General features: G+C 41.0%; 1 protein-coding gene across 6 annotated transcripts in view; it reads left to right on the forward strand.

Moving 5' to 3' along the window:
* CPEB3 (cytoplasmic polyadenylation element binding protein 3) overlaps positions 1-21,178 on the forward strand; it is a 215,464-nt gene that overhangs the window by 20,915 nt on the left and 173,371 nt on the right. For 5 of the 6 annotated variants that reach the window (XM_061171379.1, XM_061171623.1, XM_061171264.1 and 2 more), the window contains exon 2: positions 8,141-9,159. In XM_061171379.1, the coding sequence (XP_061027362.1) occupies positions 8,152-9,159 (1,008 nt within the window). In that variant the 5' untranslated portion in view covers positions 8,141-8,151. Of the gene's footprint in view, positions 1-7,792; positions 7,899-8,140; positions 9,160-21,178 lie in introns of those variants that run through there. The other variant, XM_061171303.1, reaches the window with a different exon arrangement.

The following is a 21,178-nucleotide window of genomic DNA, read 5'->3' on the forward strand; positions in this document are numbered from 1 at the left end:
TTAGTTTCTGCTGTATAACAAAGTGAATCAGCTATACATATACATATATCCCCATATCTCTTCCCTCTTGCGTCTCCCTCCCACCCTCCCTATCCCACCCCTCTAGGTGGACACAAAGCACCGAGATAATCTCCCTGTGCTGTGTGGCTGCTTCCCACTAGCTATCTATTTTACATTTGGTAGTGTATATATGTCCATGCCACTCTCTTACTTCGTCCCAGCTTCCCCTTCCCCTTCCCCGTGTCCTCAAGCCCATTCTCTACATCTGCGTCTTTATTCCTGTCCCCTGCAGCCCCCTTTTATATACCCTATCAATCATTATTGCTCTGCAGAAGTTACCAGCATGCTGCCTTCTAGCCCCATAAATTAGTTTTATTAGAACTTTATATAAATTGAATCATATAGTATATATTCTTAGGTGTCAGGCTTCTTTCACTCAGCATTGTATTCATGCAGTTCATCTAGGTTGTTTTATAGAGTTGGCGTCTATTCATTATCTTTGCCTTTTGATATTCCATTATATGACTCTATCACAGATTTACTTATTCGGTCTATTGTAGATGGATATTTGGGTTGTTTCCAAGTTTGGGCTATTATCAATAATGTTGTTTTGAACATGTCTTTTGGTGAACATATGTTTGCATCTTTATTGGGTATATATCTAGATGCAGTATTGCTGGGTCATAAGGTGTGTGAATGTTTGCTTTAATAGATCCTACTAAATAGTTTTGCAATGTGCTTGTATAGTTATACTAAATTATACTTCCATCAGCAGTGTTTGAGAATGAGTTGCCCCACATCCTTGTGAATGTGTGGTATTGTCTGCCTTTTCCAATTTTAGCCATTCTGGTTGTATTTTGTATTTCTTTGATTATTAGTGATGTAGAGCACCTTTTCATGTGCCTTTTGGCCATTTGAATATCTTTTGTTGGAGTCTCTTGCCCATTTTTCTTTGGGATGTTCACTTATTAATTTGTAAGGGTCCTTTATATATTTGAATTACAAGTCTTTTGTTGAAAAAAATATATATATAGCATATATTTCTCCCATTCTGTGATTTTTCACTCTGACTTTTGGTAAACAGATGTTCTTAATTTAATTAGTTTAGTTTATTAAATTTTTCCTTTATAGTTATTGCTTTTGTGACCTGTTGAAAAAATTGTTGCCTGCTCTAATGTCATGAAAATATTCTTTTAAAGGCTTTATTGTTTACCTGTTACATTTAGACTCACAGTCCATCTGGAATTGATTTTTGTGTATGGTGTGATAAGGATGAAGGTCTCTTTTTTGCCATATGGATATTCAGTTGACTCCAATATCCTTTATTGAAAAGACCATCCTTTCACTACTGCAATGTTACTGTTTTCATAAATCTGGTCACCATGTCACAGGAAGGGGGACCCCTTCCAGGGCCTGAAAGTCGGCTCTTGTCTAACGCTCAGAAATGAATTGTCCAAGGAAACACGTGCGCTGACAAAGCAAGACACTTTATTGGAAAGGGGAACCCAGGCAGAGAGCAGCAGGGTAAGGCAGCCTAGGAGAACTGCTCTGCCACGTGGCTCGCAGTCTTAGGTTTTATGGTAATGGGGTTAGTTTCTGGGTTGTCTCTGGCCAATCATCATCTCTGGCCCACAGTTTGACTCAGGGCCCTTCCTGGTGGCGCGTGCATCTCAGCCAAGATGGATTCCAGCGTGAAGGAGTCACGGAGATGGGTCATCTCCTCCCTCTTTTGGCCCCTCCCGAATTCTCCCGGTTAGTTTTCAGAGGCAGCACCATGTTCCTTATCGGGACCTCTTGTTGTGAGACAACTCAGGCAAGCGGTTTTCATCGTGCCTGGCCAAGGTGGGTGGTTTCGGTCCACAGTTCCTTAACAACTATACATATGTGGGTCTGTGTCTGGACTTTTTGGTCCATTTGTCTATTTGCTTATCCTGTGCCAATAACCACACAATCTAATTATTATAGCTTTATCATAGGTCTTGATATCTGGTGGTGTAAGTCCCTCTAGGTTTATTTATTTTTTGCCACCTAGAGTGTGTTGGCATCCTTGTCCTTTGCATACAAATGTAAATTTAATTCAACAAATATTTCCTGAATACCTATTTATTATGTGCTAGGCACAGTGATAGATGTTGGGAATATAGCTGTCAATAAAGATAGGCCTGGTCCTTTCCTTTTAGTTGGGAAAGCCATTCAAATGAAGTGAGATGAGAAGAGGGCCTAGGACAGAGCCCTGAGGAACTCAATATTTAAAGTCAGTTGGCAAAGAAGACAGAGAGAGAGCGTGTGTGTGCACATGTGGGCAAGTGAGTAAAACCCCAAATGTAAGAAAACCAAGAAAGGACAACATGAAGGAAGCCAAGGGAAGAAGGTATATCTAGAAAGTGTGGTCAGCTATGTCAATGTTGCTGCAAGGTCAAGCAAGATAACACTAACAAAACATCCTTTGGACTTAGCTCTGAATGGCTATTGTGAACTTAATGAAGCAGTTTTTGTGGAGGGGTAGGGTGTGTGTCTTTATTAGATTGTAAACTCTTAGATGGGAACAAAGTTCCTTGTTCACTTAGTGCTTAATGAATGTTATTTCATGATGGTAATTCAATGATCTGCATACTGCTGAGCATCATAAAGGTCCAAAATTGTGCTCTATTTTATAACACTTCCCATTCTTGCAGCTGATGAAAGAGTAATTGCTCTTGTAAATGGAGGATAATTTAATACTTACTCAAACCTTGGCTGTTTTATTTATTTTTATTTTTATTTTTTAAATGAACTTTATTTATTTATTTATTTTGGCCGCTCTGCGAGGCATGTGGGATCTTAGTTCCCTGACCAGGGATCGAACCCTCGCCCCTGCAGTGGAAGCACTGAGTCCCAACCACTGGGCTGCCAGGGAAGTCCCAAACCTTGGCTGTTTTAGATAATCAAAAACTATGCTTCATCCATCCATTCCTTTATCCATTTATTCACTTACCAGCAAGGGTACATGGAGCAACCACCAAGTACCCGGGACTCATAAGCATTGTGCTGGAGATGTAAGTAGGGAAAGAAAGGAAAGAAGGAAGCCTAGAAAAATGTATTTGACCCATGTATATCTCAGTGAATTAACTTTGCAAGTGCAATCTCTATTTTTACAGCCTTCCATGACTATTCAAAAGGGGTCTATTAAGCTTTGTGACCTAAAGACAAAATTTCAGAAAATGCTTCCTTTTTGGTTAAATAAAAACCAAGATTTCAGTAGAGAAGTTCTTTGTCTTTGTTAGGGGTCCTCCTATAATTTATTGTTTGCTTGGTATTTACTTACACCTTGGTATATATGTATGAGTCATTTTCTTTTAAATTTGAGTGCTCATTTTAGGAACGGAAGAGCAGAGATAGTTCATTTTCAAATACAATAAAATTATGTTAAGTATGGGCTGTGCTAATGATTTATTGTCATTTATCAAAGGGTCAGAGGCCAAAGTTTATTTTTCTTCATTGTGCGAATTATTAGTAGACCTGTACTTGGGGTCAGGTGGATTGATAAATGCCCAGGTAAACCATTTTCAAGCACACCTGCATAACTTAAGAATTTCTACTTTACCAATAAAGTCTTGACATATTAATTTCAAATAATTAAAAAAAATCTATTTCTTAAAACAAGTCTTTATAAGGGTTTCGAGGGAACTTTTTTTTTTTTTAACTTAATTGAAGTACTTGAAAATGTAGAAGTTTGGTAGGTTAGGGAAGTATTCAGGAATAAGATTAGCCATGAGTTGATCTTTACAGACTCTGTAATGAATATGGTTAGTATAGCACGTTGGCAGAGGTAAAGCTTTCTTTAGGAAGGTAGAGGAAGAAAAAAAAAAAGGGGAATATACGCTAATTCACGGTAGGACTAAGAAGATCATTTATTTGGTTCTTTTAAAAAGAGCTTTTGGCAGATTCATTCGAAATGATTTTTTCCTCTTAAATTGTTAGTTTTGTTTTTTCCTTAGAAATAACTAGAAACAAAGACTACTAACTGCTGCAAATTGGTAGTCTCTGGTAATACTACTTTAGTTGTAATTGGTGAAGAGGGGAAATAGAGAAATAAGACAGTTTTAAATGGTGCTTAACATTTTTAGTTCTAAGTCCAATCAGCATAATCATCAACTGACATTTACTCTGAACCTCTTGGGTGAATGGCACTGAACCAAATCCCACAAGAAATAATATCTTCTGCCTATGTGAGCAAACTGGTAATTGAACTATTGCTCTCAGAAGCTATTGATAATACCAGTTGATAAGATGTTGTGAGATTCCAGCCTTGGAGTTCTGAGGTTAAGATAGGAAAAATGTACACCGGAAAAAAAAATTTTAGATAGAAACTGTATCTACTTTCTGTCTTGAATAAAGAAGTCACTGCCCTATACAGTGAAACTCTAAACATGTCAGATTATTTTTTAAATGTTTAACCAAACACTATTTTAGCTTAAAAGAGTTGAATTTTATTTGATTGATCATTGTATGAATAATGCAAGGTAAACTTTCATTTTGACAAGTAAAATAAGGAGGTGAGTTGATTTCGAGCATATGAAGTAGAATCTTGAAGTAAGTGATTTCTGCCTTCATTTCAAATACAAAGAAATCTTGGTGGATAGATAAGATGTCAAAAATTTGTGACTGAAACCTATTTTTAACCTGACCTCCAAGGTTTATATCATATTTAATATTAAGGTACTTTTCATTTTATAATATTAAGCATGTGTCTTTTAAGTATGGTCAGATTTTAAGTATCTTTCCCTAGTAGTCCGCCTCCTCCCTTCCTTATTCCTCCCCACCGCATCTCTTTTGCTGTGGTAGCGTTCCTATTGCTGGCTACCCAGTCATTACCATTCTAATACCATTTAAGGTAGCTCCGCTGGGTTTCTTTATTTTGAGTCCTAGAATCCAGTTTCTCTTTTAACCTGGCCTCCTAAATCAGTTAACAAACTGGTTTATTTTCCCCCGTGTTCATCTTAACAACTCGTGATTTAGATTGGTTGGGAAGATACAGTGTAATCGGCACAACCTCTTTCCCGTGGAATCAGTATTTTGGAGGCTTCCTCCTTTCCTAGCGGAACATGCTCCAGTCGGGCAGCGGACCTAGCTAAGGACTTCAGCCCCCACAGTTCCCTGTGTGCGCATGCCCTCTCTTCTTACAGTTGTCAAAGTGCTCTTGCCAGAGCGGTCACATAATCAACCTGAAAGAAGAAAATAAATACTGTACACTTTTTAATTTTATCGATCCTAAAAAACTGGACCCTCAAAGGTAACTGCTGCTAAGAATTTGTTACTTGAGATTGGGTGATTGCATGTAAAGGAAGATCTATTGTGTGTGGGGTGGGGGGAGGGGAAGGAGGTATCTATTTCTCGGACTCTGCTGTAAATAAGAAAAAAGAAAAAAAAAAAACCAACAAACAAAAAACCCACCCAAAGGAACAGACTGTACAAGCAGTTACTGACATTGCATATTAACTCTGTAAATGTTATTTTCATCTATTGCTTATCTTTTGTTTAAAAGGGTCTTATTTATTAAAGATGGGTCTTGACCTTGACAGAGTGAATTTATACAGGCAGTGAAATTTATGTCTTTAAGAAATGTTGAAAAGAGAAATGGGTGTTCCTGGTATGATAAAAATTTTTTAATTTAATAAATATATTAATATTACTTATAGCCTTAAAATATTCTGAGTCTAGCTTACTTTTTGGCTTTTTTGCTATAGTACAGCATTAATTTTTCCACCACAGATATATAGTTTAAACTGAAGGCATTAACAGAAAGCATTGATACAAGCATTGGAAAAGCTGAGTGATATTAAAATTATAATCAAATGCATATTTCAGCCATGATGATATGGCTGTTGTAAAGACAATTCTAGCACACTGGAAGAGACTGAAATCCCAGATTATAATGGTTTACTGCAGCACTGCTTAAACCAAGTATGAAAATGTCTCTTTCTGTGTCCATTTCCTTTGGCAGCAATAGAACTTTGTGCTGTTGTGAATACAAGCTCTGCTTGCCTCTTTGTCATATTTTACAATACTGATCAAAGCCATTATTTTAGACGAAGGGAACTAAGGAACACAAAGTCAATCTTAAGTAGGTTTTATTGGTAGTAGCTGGCGATTTGTGATGTGTATTATATTGGGTTGGGTTTTTTGGGGGTGGGGGTCAGGGAGGGAGGAGTAGAAAGGAGAATAAGGTGGCTGTGAAGCTTTTCCTCGAGCCCACTATTTTGTCTATGTATGAAACTTTGAAATGAAAGATTAACCATTTTAAAGATACTCTTTAATAAAATAGTAGAACTACTTTTAATCTCATTTCTTAGTCTGACGTATTTTGCTTAATAGTTGAGAGGGGAAGCATAGACATTTTCCAACACATTTATCTTACAACAGTTTTTATCGTGAGAATGTCCAAAGACAGAACTTCTGTGTGTATCTGAATGCCCTTTACAAGTGTCCTGAGAAAGATGCTTTTCCAAGTATCTGAGTTAATTAACTGCATTAAACATATTAATAACTTTGTTGCAATTATACTGAATCATCTAAAAATAATTATATATTTGGTCATATGCTCCTTGAACACTTCAAAATACTTGTTTTCAGGGTCTTAGCACTGTAATATTCATATATTTAAAACAATTAATGTACTCTAAGGGACAAGCTAACTCAGTGATAACTACGTGTATGGAAATCTCCTGGTTTTGAGTGATGACTATTTTCATCCCTGAATGATAAAACATGCTGTATGGCAGAGGTGAATATAGCCCTTCTGTGCGAAATGGAAAATACCATACTCTCCTTATATGGCTAAATGAAGCAGTGATGGCAATGCACTATAATTACAATGTATGAGAATTGGGGACTTTGTACTATGCTATTTTTAACACGTTAGCTAGCATATGGTAATTCAGGGTCTTCAAACCATAATCTTTCACTGCTAATACCAGTGATAAGAGAATGGATTCTAAATTTGCCAGAGTCTTGTGACCAAGGCAGTAGCAGGAGGATTCAAAAATGAAAAATCTGGCAACCCCAGAATTATCTTGACTTTCTGCTTAAATCTCAGAGGGATTTTTTTTAAAAGCCCCGCCCCCACCCCATCTCATAGTCACAGTCCCCCGCCCCCTCCCTCCGCGTCTCTCTCTCTCTCTCTCTCTCTCTCTCTTTCTCTCTTTCTCCGTCTCTCTCTCTGACCTTAAATCCAACCAGAATATTTCTTCACTCTGCGGAGAAATTCTCAGGCTCCTGTTGAGACCTGAACCACTGAGATGCCAAAAAATCTCTTGTGCGGCCGAATTGGAGACGAGAAAATTGGAGAATAAGCAGAAAAACCCTAATCCTTAGAGTAACAAGAAGCAAGCACTTGAAAATGTTTCAGTAGATTTTTACCTCTTTAAAAACAATGTGTTTGTTGTTGTTGTTGTTGTTGTTGTTTGTTTTAATGTCTCCTAACAAAATGGAGTAGCTGCAGCTCCTGGGAGGCCAGAGAATGATTGTGCAGCTGAGTCCTCCTCCTAACAAATGCCAAGGATTTCCTCCCTCGTGGTTCGCTGCTGCTAAATGAAACAATTATCGAGGCAAGAAGGCAGTTTGCTAATCAAGGGGGATAAGACTTCTGTTTCTTTAAAGTGCCGGAGCGGGGGTTAGAAAGGGTCGTGTTTGATGTCTTTTTAACCTTGCTGAAGGACGCAGCAGTATTTATTGACGTATGCAAATAGCTGGGGGAGGGTGGTGCTTGGGAAAAAACAGGAACCAGAATCGGTTTCTCATTGCAGGGTGAACGCTCTGAGTTCCGGTGAAGGGAAAAGAGACGTGGCGAAATTGCCGTCTTTCTGTCTTATAAGCACATCTCTCACTAATACAGAAAAGGAACCTAGACATCAGAAAGGGTGAAGACGTTCTCACAGTATTTTTAGAGACCTTGCATGAGCTCCCCCCCCCCCGCACCCTCCCTCCCCCCCCCCGTTCCCCCAGCCCGACCTGTTCTTCTAAATGGGAGATTATGGATTTGCATTGCAATTGGCTAATAGCGGTGGCACTGGATTTTCGCAAGTAAAACACCCGCCCGCTTCAGCAAGGGGCATTAACGAACACATTGACAATAACGCGTCTCTCTTTTTTCCCGTTTCAGCTGCGCAAACCATGCAGGATGATTTACTGATGGACAAAAGCAAAACCCAGCCCCAGCCCCAGCAGCAGCGGCAGCAGCAGCAGCAGCCCCAGCCCGAGCCCGGCACAGCCGAAGCCCCGTCCACGCCCCTGTCCTCAGAGACCCCCAAGCCGGAGGACAGCAGCGCAGTGCCGGCCCTCAGCCCCGCCGCGGCCCCGCCGGCCCCCAACGGCCCCGACAAGATGCAGATGGAATCGCCGCTCCTGCCGGGCTTGGGTTTCCACCAGCCCCCTCAGCAGCCGCCGCCGCCGCCGCCGCAGGAGCCCGCGGCGCCGGGCGCGTCGCTGTCGCCGTCCTTCGGCAGCACCTGGTCCACGGGCACCACGAACGCGGTAGAGGACAGCTTCTTCCAGGGGATCACGCCAGTCAACGGGACCATGCTCTTCCAGAACTTCCCTCACCACGTCAACCCGGTCTTCGGAGGCACCTTCTCCCCGCAGATGAGCCTGGCGCAGACCCAGCACCACCAGCAGCCGCCGCCGCCCGCACCGCAGCCCGCGCAGCCCGCGCAGCCCCCGCAGGCGCAGCCCTCGCAGCAGCGCCGGTCGCCCGCCAGCCCCAGCCAGGCACCCTATGCGCAGAGGGGCGCCGCCGCGGCGTACGGTCACCAGCCCATCATGACTAGCAAGCCGTCCTCGTCCTCGGCCGCCGCGGCTGCCGCGGCCGCCGCGGCCGCCGCCTCGTCCGCGTCGTCCAGCTGGAACACGCACCAGAGCGTGAACGCGGCCTGGAGCGCGCCGTCCAACCCGTGGGGCGGCCTGCAGGCGGGCCGGGACCCTCGCCGGGCGGTCGGCGTGGGCGTGGGTGTGGGCGTCGGGGTGCCTTCACCGCTCAACCCCATCTCGCCGCTCAAAAAGCCCTTCTCCAGCAACGTGATCGCGCCGCCCAAGTTCCCCCGCGCGGCCCCGCTCACCTCCAAGTCCTGGATGGAGGATAACGCTTTCCGGACGGACAATGGTAACAATCTGTTGCCATTTCAGGTAATGCTCCAGTGCACCTGCACACGCCTTCCTTCTCTGCTCCCTTTGCCTTGTCTTCCCTGCCATTTAATAGGCCGTTGATTTTTGTTCTTTAAAAAAGGCAGCGATGCCCTGCCGTTTTCCAAAGCCTTCAGTTCAGTGGGGCTGTTCCACGACCGGGGATAAGGGTGGGGGAACACTGTGACTGCTGGCGGAATCGTATATATGCACCCTGACAAGATAGAAAAGAGCCTTTTTCTTTTAGCTTATTTTTTCTTCATCGTGCTTGTGCCTCTTCTTTTGACCTTCTTCGACAAGAAAAGCTGCAAGTGTATGGCAGGGTGCCGGCATAGTCCCAGGATGAGTAGGCTGGGATTCCTGTCGTTTTAAGTAGCTACACATTTCACGTTATGCAATCCCGGGCTCAGGGTGCCTCCTGAAAGCCGTCCACTCCCAAACCACTCTGGCCCCACTCTTAAAGGGGTTAACAGCCCTTGAGTGTTGCTATTTCAGACAGTTGCATACGCTCAATTAAACTAATGTGAACACATGTGTTTATGTCTCGCGAAGGTGCTGGCATCATTAATAGCAATCAGCATATTGCCCCTGCCGGGAAAATTATGAGTGTGAGATTCCAATAAACACTGGAACTCTATCAGGGACCAGGATGGAAGAGTGGGAATTCTAGGGGTAACCCTTCCTACGTTACCTAGAAGAAGGACTTAAGAAATTGTTTTTTCCAGAGGAAAGAGACAATAGGACGCGACCTTCAGAGCCATATTGCAATGGAGACTATTTGCTAGCTAGCGCTGAAATATTTAAAGCTGCAGTGTCCTTCAGTTGGGTTATTTAAGAAGACAATGCAGATCAATTACACCATCTGAAACTGGGCAAAGTCAAAGTCTTGCAACTTTAATGAAAAATGAGCCTTGTGTCTTGGTGTTAAATGCCAATGAAAAACCCAGGAAGTGCCCCAGACAAAAAGGTTGAATGGAGTGTCCTTATTCTGTTCTCGCTTTCTGATCCAGTGTATGGCCACGTCGGTTGGCAGTGTCCTGGACATCTTGAGTTGGAAAGGGGTGGTGAGGGGGAGTGTTCACTGGAGGGCTTTGTTCTCAGGTAAACATTCACCCTTCACTTACAAATTGATTTGGCCATAGGCTTCCAGGCTCAGTTAAAAAAGAAAAGAAGGAGAGAGGAGGGCTTTGGATAAGACCCAGTTTGGATCTTTGGATCCAAGGAAATGAAACAGAAATCCTTTGAGCATTGCTGAAAAATGGCAGAACCGACATTTGACAGAGTTAGTTTAAAGCAGCAGGTGCAATTGGAGGCTTCATTTTATTGCTCTTTACATTTCAGATGTGATGTTTGGCATGGCTCCCATCCATGAAGGAGGAGATAGGGTTATTAAGAAGCGCATGATTCTCTAAACTAGAGCAAGGATTTTTAACCTCAACAGTTCAAGGGGGTCCCTGAAACTCATAAATTATGTGTATGAGAGTTTTTAATGAGACAATCTTAACACATTTTTACAGGGGCCCTTCAGGAATGGAAAAGTTTAATATTAAGGTATATTTCTCCCCATTATTCTAAAGTTTGTTTTAATAAAATGAAGAGACTGCACGCTGGGATTAGATCCCTAGAGAAAAGGAGGACTCTGCTTTCTGGAATTTCTTTATGTGTGTGTGTGTGTGTGTCTGTGTGTGTGTGTGTGTGTGTGTGGCGGGGGGCTGGACAGGGAGGCTGCATTTGGTAGGAGAGCCCCTCTTTTTCTAATAGCCCCTCTTATTATTCTGATGATCTCTACCCAAATCCAGTCTTAGAGGATAACCTAAAATCTAACAGGGAGGTTTTGGGCCTGGAAGCTGATAGTGTAGACATCAATTATCTTTTTCTAAGAGTAGAATCTGAATACAACTAGCTTTTGATTATCTCCAGAAATGGGAACTGGGGAGAGATTAAATCCATAAAATTTCCCCCAAACTGATATTGACAAGTAATGTGGGGATTGCCAGTTGTTTCTCAGCAAACCATTTACCAGCCATGCTAATGAGAGCCAGATGGACTGGATTGAGTTTGGATTCTTGTTTTTTCATCCCTGGTAGTGCTATTGAGTAGGGAAAGATGGCCAAAAGATTTGTAGGAGGAGAGATTTGATTGAAAATTGAGCTTTATAAATTTGACCTCAGGAAGAATTACATGGACTTTGTCTCATTTCTTTTTCTTACTTAAAATGGAGCTTCAGGGTTTTGAAGCAATATTAGAACCAGAGTAGGAGTAACCTGGCTGTGTTTTGGCTTGGAAAATTATCAGACTTGGTTTGTGTTGATAAGCATATTAAGTTTAAAAAAACAAAAACACCTTGAGTCTTGTGTGCAGAATTTTACATGTTTATATATTTATTTAAATCATTTTTCTACAGAAGAGAAAATAACTTAAGTAGCTCCTAATGACTTTTTAAAAAATTATTTTGACAAATAAGATTTTTTTCTTTAAATCTAGGACTGTACTTCATAGAATACCAACTTAATTTTTTTATTTCAGACTCTTTGAGCTAAAAGGGGCTTTCAACAGTGATCTACTCTAATGTATCATAATATTTAAAAAAAATCCATTACCCACCCCCAGCAGTGCTGCTTCACTCTCTTTTGCCAACCCACACAATAGAATTTTTGGAGCTTTACTTCTGTGGTTTATATTGTGAAAGCAATAACTGTATTTGAATGTGATTTTTCAAACTGCACGTGCTTTCTTATGCCCTTCCCTTAATTCTAACAAAGTTGATTGGTTTCTCTGGGTTGGGGTGGCTGCTTCCTTAGGGATTGCTTGTATCTAAAAGCCACCTCATTTCTATAAATAAGGAAACTGAGGTCCTGAGAGAAAGAATGGCATAACTTAGGTAATAACGCTTTGGCTAGTTTTGTTGATGTGTGTCCTTAACTTCTTTGTAGCACTAGTGCTGTCAGGTAGACTTCATTTATGTCAGGTTCTCTTTGGGCTCCATTCAAAGGGACTTACTTATGGAACTATCTCATGAGGTTCTCTATCTGGCTCTTAGTGATGTACCATCCACCAACAGAGCTCAAAAGCAGTGAGGGGGCTTCCCTGGTGGCGCAGTGGTTAAGAATCCGCCTGCCAGTGCAGGGGACATGGGTTCGAGCCCTGGTCTGGGACGATCCCACATGCCGCAGAGCAGCTAAGCCCGTGCGCCACAACTACTGAGCCTGCGCTCTAGAGCCCGCGAGCCACAACTACTGAGCCCGTGCCCCACAACTACTGAAGCCTGCGCGCCTAGAGCCCGTGTTCCGCAACAACAGAAGCCACCGCAATGAGGAGCCTGTGCACTGCAACGAAGAGTAGCCCCCGCTCGCCGCAACTAGAGAAAGCCCGCGCGCAGCAACGGAGACCCAACGCAGCCAAAAATAAATAAATTTATATTAAAAAAAAAAATTTAAAAAAGCAGTGAGGTACCCCACCTGGGGTATTATACATATGCTTCATTCTCTATTTATATAAGACAGAGAAGCCTAGGTTTGTAAAAGGACTGGAACAGAGGTATTTTCTATATGTAGTGAATTTCGGTTTAAATAGTGTTGTTGTCCAGAGAAATTTAGAAGGGACTTTTGAGAGCGCCTATTCCACTACTCTGCTCATTTTCCAGAAGAGGAAATCAAAGTCCAAATATGTGTAATGACCTGCTCAAGTTCAGGTGGGTAGTTTCTATCAGAAGCAGACTTTGGAGGCAGATTGCCTAGGTTCACATCTCAACGCTGCCAGTTCCTGGGTTTGTAATCTTGCGCAAATTATGTATATATGTTGACCCTCAATTTTGTCATCTGTAAAATGGGAATAATAATAATTACTCGCTTCGTAGGAGTTCAGGTAAGAAACTGCATGTAAAGTGCTTAGCACAGTACTTGGCCCATAGTGAAGTACCATATAAATGTTGAGTTATGATTATTGTTATTATAATGGTGGCCAGAGGCTCTGCGTGATCTTATCTTAGTATGGATTACTGCTTTTTCATCCCATGCAATCTGAAAAACCCCAAACTTCTATGTAATGTTATTTAGTCTTTTTTTTTCTGTCTGAAGGTACCCCCTGGTTACTGTAACGTGATAATCCACCATTTACCTATGACCCGGGCCCTTTGCTAAGCACTTTATATGTAGTTTCTTATTGGAACTCCTTTAAGGTAGAGGACTATTATTACCCTCGTTATCCTGACAAAGAAATTGAGGGTTAGTGCATTTACATTATTTCCTCATCATCACACAGCCAGTAACTGGCAGAGTTGGGATTTGAACCCAGGAGATCTGCCTCCAGAGCCAGTGGACATCAGTTAACCAGTGCAGTGTAGAAACAGGAGACTGGGTGGCATCTGTACTTGACCTTATGATATACCCTGGAGATTGTGTTGTTAAAATATATTTTATTGAGAGGAACAGAGGAAGAAAAATATAGTGCCCATACATATACTAGATTCAACAGTAGTCAATATTTTCCCCTATTTATTTATTTACTTATCTACGTATTTTTGAATTTGTATTTTTGGAAAAAAATTCAAATTATGTTCTGCTTTCTCTCTGCATTTCTGCCTTTATCCCGCCTCTCTTTTCCTACCCCAAATTGAAAGCCACTGTATAGATTTAATATTTTCTGGCATAAGTCTGCTTAAATGTAATTTAGTGTTGATTGTGCTGGTGGGTTATCTATAACAGAGAAAGAACTTCCTTACATGAATTCATGGGAATATAAATTATTTTGAAAAATAAATATGCCTATTCATAATAAATTTTGAAGAAACATCAGTGTTTTCAACCAGCCTAGGCTCCTTCTTTTGGAACCATCTTTTCAGGAAGTAATATAAATTGTCTAGTTTATGCTTGATTTTGAATAAGGATACTATGACCTAGATTTAAAACTAGAGACTCTTCTGTAGTTGGTTTCTTAACTACTGCTCCAATGCAAAAACCACTTAAAGTCCACCCAACTCTACAAACTGTTTCAGAACTTATTGTAGCGTGGTTAATATGTATGCCAGCAAAGCCACGTTATCTATATTCTATTTAAAAGAGATATTGGTTAGGAAATATTAGAAGGTTTTCTATGCTACTGAAAACATTTATCTAATATAAACTGTTTACTTTAAAATTGCGTGTTGAAAAGTACTTAGCTTTAAACTCTTCATGACCTTGCAGCAAGTTGATATAAAAATATGCTCTCAGAAATGTAATGCATTTAGATATCCTCTAAGACACAAATTTCTGCTTAAATAGCTTTCTCCACTGGTTGGCCTGTTTTGCTATCTTTCAAGGGGTGCGCAAGGTGTAATGCTCGTCCATTTGGAAGGTGTCATTGCTCAGGTGGTTTTTGGAGTGTTTTGATCTGCAAGTGTCAAAAGATTATGGCTTCGTTACTACAATATGAAAAATCTGATGCAGCCATGTGGATTTTACTAAGGAAAGGAATGGAGGGGAGTATAGAGTAGTGGACAGCCCATGAAGCCTGGAACAAGGAAGACACTGGTTGAAGCCTCAGCTCTGTCACTGGTGATTGGAGTCAAGTCATTTATTCCATGTTTCTTTTTCCAAGAAGTCTGCAAAAATGGAGAGAGAGAGAGCCTATCTTCTGGGTTTGCTTTGAGAATGTATACAAAATGTTCAAAAAATTAGATACTGTTATGACTCTTAAATGCCTGCCTAACCACCAGTAATTAGAGACAGTTCGAGTTTAATAGAGGAAATATTTGTTGATAGCTAGTAGTCCAGGATTAAATGCTAGTTGATGACATCTGGAAGTGGAGAAGGCCTAGAAAGATGTGTCCAGCAGGGATGGAAGAGCAATGAAAGGCTCTTTGTATGTTATGGTGACTGCCTGTCCTAGAAAGCCAGTCATAGTGCTCTGAAAGTTAGGGAGTTTAGAGTTAGTCACAAGGATGGTGTATATTTGTAACTACCTGCTTCTGCCATGGCTGACTCACCAATGCAAATGTGAGATTTTGGTAGTTCTGGAGCTCCAAAGGCTCTGATTTGAAGTTCCTTATCACCACTTCCCTGAAGACCATGCCTGACTCTGTAGAGGCCAGCATGGTTGTCAGAGATAGAATTCAGTATAGAGGCCCAAGTTTGGATCTTGAGAGTTGAGGAATATAATATAGCCACAGCTTCAAAGGTGCTTTCTTGGGGAGATTGCTGTGCTTGCAGTAGTAGCCAGCCTTACAAGGAATTTTCCGCAACTTGTCCTTATACCTTGTACATGGCTTGTTCTCTGGGGGTTCTGTTATGCTTCAGTTCTTTTACATTTAGTTTTCATATCCTTCAGTGTTCATTACAGGTGCTAGGCATGTAAACTTAATGTGAAAACATTGTAATATTTTGACTTAACTTGATGTGGAAAAGTACTAGTGAATTAAAATAATACAATAAATTAGCATCTTAGAATCAACACTGCTTTTCTTTCCCCAGAAGCACTATTATATAATTCTCAAAAATAATGACTATATGATATGAATCCTTGTTGGCAGTCTTCAGAGGAGAGGAACAGAAATGGCTGCCAAACAGCCTTTATATCATTTGAAGTGATCATAGAACAAATGTACACAGAGGGAAGAAACTTTGTGTACTGATATTGTGTGGTTAAGACTGTTGTACAGCCAAATATCTTCATTCTTCAAGTGTTCAAACTTATTTCAAAGGCAAGATCAAATTCAAGAGAAAAAATGTAACTCCCTATCTTTAGTAATTCAGTGCAACGAATTAAATGGCCAGTGCTACCAACTGAACCAGTGTCTAGACGTTCATGAGCACTTGACACTTAGTAGGTGCTCATTACATGAATGACTAAACATTTAAATACAAGTTGCTATAGTTTTGTCCTTTCTACAATACAGTATATTTAACATTTTCAAGACAGATTCTCCACTGTAGCATTTCTTTACAAGATGTTCACAGAATATGGAAACATAGGTGAATGTATAGAATGTTATTAAAGACATCTTCAATTTGTAAAAATAGAAAATATCTGGCTTTTCAGACTTTATGGACATCCCTAGTTTCTAGGCTGTGACTCTGTTTGTACTTTGGTATGCTAAGAAGTAAGCAGGGTTCTTGCTTTGACATTAGAGATTTTGGCAACCAATAGATGGGAACATTAACTTGTATCCTATGAGTTAAATTTTTCTTTACCTCTTCACTGTTAATCATCTCATTCTTGTGGAGTTAACTTACCCTGTCATGGTGGTCTATTTTATTCCTGTCTTCCCAAATCAAGTTATTAATACTGGAAGTGATCAGAATGAGGGTCAGAATAATTCTGACAATAACACTTAGAAATATTAAGGTGACAATTCTTTGGTCTAAGAGGTTGACAAAGAGTAGGCTCATTCAACTAGTCATTCGTTTGAAGATTGTGAGATTGGAAAGCAGAGATGTAAAGGGCAAAAGACTTTCTATCTTAAATATATGGTAGAGTTTGGGGACTAGCTAGGGATTTAAATACTTCAGAGGAAACATTTTAGTGATCTGACACTCTAACCCCCTACTCAAAGTCCAGGAGACCCAGTTCTTAGGTTTCAGATAGGCAGCAATTAAAAAGGACAAGAAGTGAATGTGCCCAGAAGCACCTCTCTTTTGCAATCTGCCTTGGAAAATTTCCTTTCCTCTTTTGGACTAGAGAAATATAAACTAGATCACAGGGGATTAAAAATAGTGAAGACCAGTGAGGTTTATGAATAAAGATTGTGGCGAAAGGCTGAGAGACAGTTTTTGGAGCATGAATCTTTTTTTTTTTATGTGCTTGCATTTGATTTTATGGGTAAGCTAGTCAACTCTTTGCCACATTGTTGTTTAAAGTGGTTGTAATCAATAGTAGAATCCTGAGTTCAGATAAACAGTTAAGAAGGATAGCGTAAGCGGTGTTTTTGTTAAGCACATATCTATTACAGGATTCCCTGATCAAAGGGATAGGATTTACATTAAGTATCTTTTGGCATCATCATTCGCAGTCATAATCCATGTACTCCAGCTTTTGGGTGTTGTATTATTTTTGATGTCTTCTCCAAATAGATTCAGCTAACAAATACATGGGACTCTGCATGTCAAGCACTGGCCTCACCCTTTGCACATAAATTATCTTATTTAATCCTTACACATTCTTGTGAATTAGGAATTATCATCCTACTTGAGACTCAGAGAATATCACCTGACTAGTAAGGTGACAAAGGAGGAATGGAAATGTAGGTCTTTAGACTCGATGTCCAGTTCTCTCATTTTATTATACCCGCTTGCCTCTTATCACTTACCATCTTTCAGTGTGTCTTTGATGTTGCACTCTTTCCCCAGATCTCCCCTGATTCCCCTCATCCCACATTGTCTTTATAGCACTTGTTACTGTCTGAAGTGAGCTGGGTTTGTTTGTTTGTTTGTTTGTTTCTCCACACTAGAATGTAAGTTCCACAAGGGCAAGGACCTTTTTCACTGTAGTGTTTTCAGGGGTTGTGACAGTATCTGGGATATTTTAGGCACATGGGAAATGTTTGTTGAATGTGTTAATGATTTACATTTACAAATGATTGATAAGACACTTATTGGTCATTTACATGTAGCGAGCAATGTAAGAGCAATTTCATTTTATAAACATTTACCTGGCTGCTACCAGAGGTCAGGCACTAGGGATTAAAGCTGAACCATATCTGGTCCTCAGACAGCTCCCTGAGAAACATAAAATACAGGATGATAAGTTTTATACTTGTGTGTGATATGCACAACAAAGAGAATGTGTACTTGCAGAGGAAGGAATAATTAAATTTGTGTGTGGGGGGAGGGAGGGTTGGGAAGTCTCCAGGAAAGTCTTTTGTAATTTAAAATGCTTTCGAAGTTTTTCTGATTTTGAAAGTAATGCATATTCACTGTCTGAAACTTGAGGGGAAAAAAATTGCCCGTAATTCTGTTACCCAGTGATAAGTACTCTTAATGTGTTGGTGCATTTTCTGCCAATTCTCTCTTTTTTTTTTTAAATTTTATTTATTTATTTATTTATGGCTGTGTTGGGTCTTCGTTTCTGTGCAAGGGCTTTCTCTAGCTGCGGCAAGTGGGGGCCACTCTTCACCGCGGTGCGCGGGCCTCTCATTATCGCGGCCTCTCTTGTTGCGGAGCACAGGCTCCAGACGTGCAGGCTCAGCAATTGTGGCTCACGGGCCTAGTCGCTCCGTGGCATGTGGGATCTTCCCAGACCAGGGCTCGAACCCGTGTCCCCTGCATTGGCAGGCAGATTCTCAACCACTGCGCCACCAGGGAAGCCCAATTCTCTCTTTTTTTTAATGTATATGTATAGTGTACTTTATATGGTTGAGATGATTCTGTGTAAACAATTTTATCGCCATATTTTTTAGCTTTTCATATCATTAATTTTTAAACATTTTTTATTATTGCATAATAGTCCATCACAGGAATCCACTGTAATTTAACAAATTATTTCTGTATTTGGAGGATTTAGCTTTTCAGTTTTTAACCGTTAAACATAATGCTGTCATGAACATCTTTGGGCATTTTAAATCTTTATTTAGAAGTGAATGGGTAGGGTTCCATAGACAGACCAGGGCATGGGGGTAGAGGTTGCAGCAAATATTTATTTTAAGCAGAGGGAAAAACAGGGACACAGGTAAAAAACAGCATGGTGTGTTGAGGGAGCAGAAGATTCAGCGTAGGGGTGAGGCAAGTGAGAGATGAGACTGGGGATGTAGGTAGGGGCCACATCACAGAGGACATTCCAGCATTTCTGTGCCTTCAACTTTGTCCAGTAGGGACACTGAAGGATTTTTTTTTTAAATTAAGTTATGAATTTATTTTTGGCTGCGTTGGGTCTTCATTGCTGCATGCGGGCTTTCTCTAGTTGTGGTGAGCGGGGGCTACTCTTCGTTTGGGTTGCCGGGCCTCTCACTGCAGCGGCTTCTCTTGTTGCGGAGCATGGGCTCTAGGTGTGCGGGCTTCAGTAGTTGTGGCATGTGGGCTTGGTAGTTGTGGCATGCGGGTTCAGTAGTTGTGGCACGCAGGCTCAGTAGTTGTGGCTCGCGGGCTGTAGAGCACAGGCTCAGTAGTTGTAGTGCACGGGCTTAGTCGCTCCGTGGCATGTGGGATCTTCCTGGACCAGGGCTCGAACCCATGTCCCCTGCATTGGCAGGCAGATTCTTAACCACTGCGCCACCAGGGAAGCCCACACTGAAGGATTTTTAAGCTGAGAGCCATTGTAAGGCTTTAATTTGGTGAATGAAGTGATCACATTTTTGTTTCGGAAAGATTATTCTGGGATATGGATTGTCAGGAACCAAACACAGACAGGGAAACCAGTTAACATGTAAGGACCTAAATTGATTGAGAGGAAGGGACAGACTTGAGAAATGAATTAGGAGACCAACTGGAGAACTAGTGATTGCTTGGATGTGGGTAATAAAGGAGAAGGAGGAGTTTAGAATGACTGTTCAAGTTTTGGTTTAGGCAGCTGGGAAAAATGATTTAGAGGTGAAAAGGCTTAATAGTGGCAGATTAGAATTTTCATGACTCATAAGCCCAGGTGGGTTTATACTGGGGGAACTTCAGAAGAGAAAGCTATGTGTTGGGAATATTTGAGCAAGTGATTTGACATCTCTTATCCACCCGTGCTTTTATATGACTCTTAATGCGTGGGAAGGAAAACCTTATTAAGATAGATTACTTTGTGGACTACTTATTAAAACACTAAATCTGAGAGAAGAAATAACTACCATTCTAAGTCAAGAGCTTTTTCTGATTCTAGCCTTATTTATTTATTAAAACAATTTTTTTTAATGTACCCTGAGAATTAGAGTATGTGTTCGCTCGTTAGTCATCTTGTTTATGGGTTACAGCTAGGCATTGCAGAGAACTATAAGGAATTGCTAACCAATCAATCATATGGGAGGATCACAGGAATTAAGAGAAATGAGACCTGGCATCCTTTATTATTTAAGTTGAATAAACTCACTTGAGAGGTCAGTGTATGTTATTAGAAGGTCTGAAATATCGCTAATAAGGTCTTAGCAAAGTTGAGATTAGACCTTATGGAATTTAGTTCTGCTGTACTAATAAAATGCTTAGTTTTTTAATGGGTGTAAACATGATCAAATGTTTTGAAGCTTAAGATCTGTAGAGCCACAGGGAGATGAGCTTTCATGGAGCATGAAGGAGAAATGGGGACAGGGTATAATATCCACCAGAATTGTGTGTTTATTCATTTGTATTTCTAGGGAGAGAAGTGGGCTGTAACATTCATTAAATTTCCTGAGGAATCCATAACTTGAAAATGGTTAAGAATTACAGATGCTGCTACATGGCACCCAATAAATCTTTAAAAGATTTTTAAAACTTAGGCATCTCATAAAATTTGTCTTTCTCCCTCTTCACAACTCACAAGAATTTTGCCTAACTTTAATTTGAGAGCTTTCTAAAGAGAAGGGACCAGGGACTTCCCTGGCAGTCCAGTGGTTAAGACTCTGTGCTACCAATGTAGGAGGCACAGGTTCAATCCCTGGTGGGGGAACTAAGATCTCACATGCCACATGGCACGGCCAAAAAATAAATAAATACATAAATAAATAAAATGAAAACAAATAGAAGGGACCCAACTCCTCTTTCATCTAGCTTTTTCTAGAGCATTCAAATTACCTTTTTTTTTTTTTTTTTCTGGCTGCGTTGGGTTTCGTTGTTGCGAGTGGGCCTTCTCTAGTTGTGGCGAGCGGGGGCTACTCTTCGTTGTGGTGCAAGGGCTTCTCATTGCGGTGGCTTCTCTTGTTGTGGAGCACGGGCTCTAGGCTCACGGGCTTCAGTAGTTGTGGCAGGTGGGCTCAGTAGTTGTGGCTTGTGGTCTCTAGAGGACAGGCTTAGTAGTTGTAGCACATGGGCTTAGTTGCTCCGCGGCATGTGGGATCTTCCCGGACCAGGGCTCGAACCCGTGTCCCCTGCATTGGCAGGAGGATTCTTAGCCACCAGGGAAGTCCTCAAATTAACTTTTCATCATAATTTTTTGG

This window comes from Eubalaena glacialis, chromosome 1 (assembly GCF_028564815.1).
Source record: "Eubalaena glacialis isolate mEubGla1 chromosome 1, mEubGla1.1.hap2.+ XY, whole genome shotgun sequence".
Taxonomy (NCBI): domain Eukaryota; kingdom Metazoa; phylum Chordata; class Mammalia; order Artiodactyla; family Balaenidae; genus Eubalaena; species Eubalaena glacialis.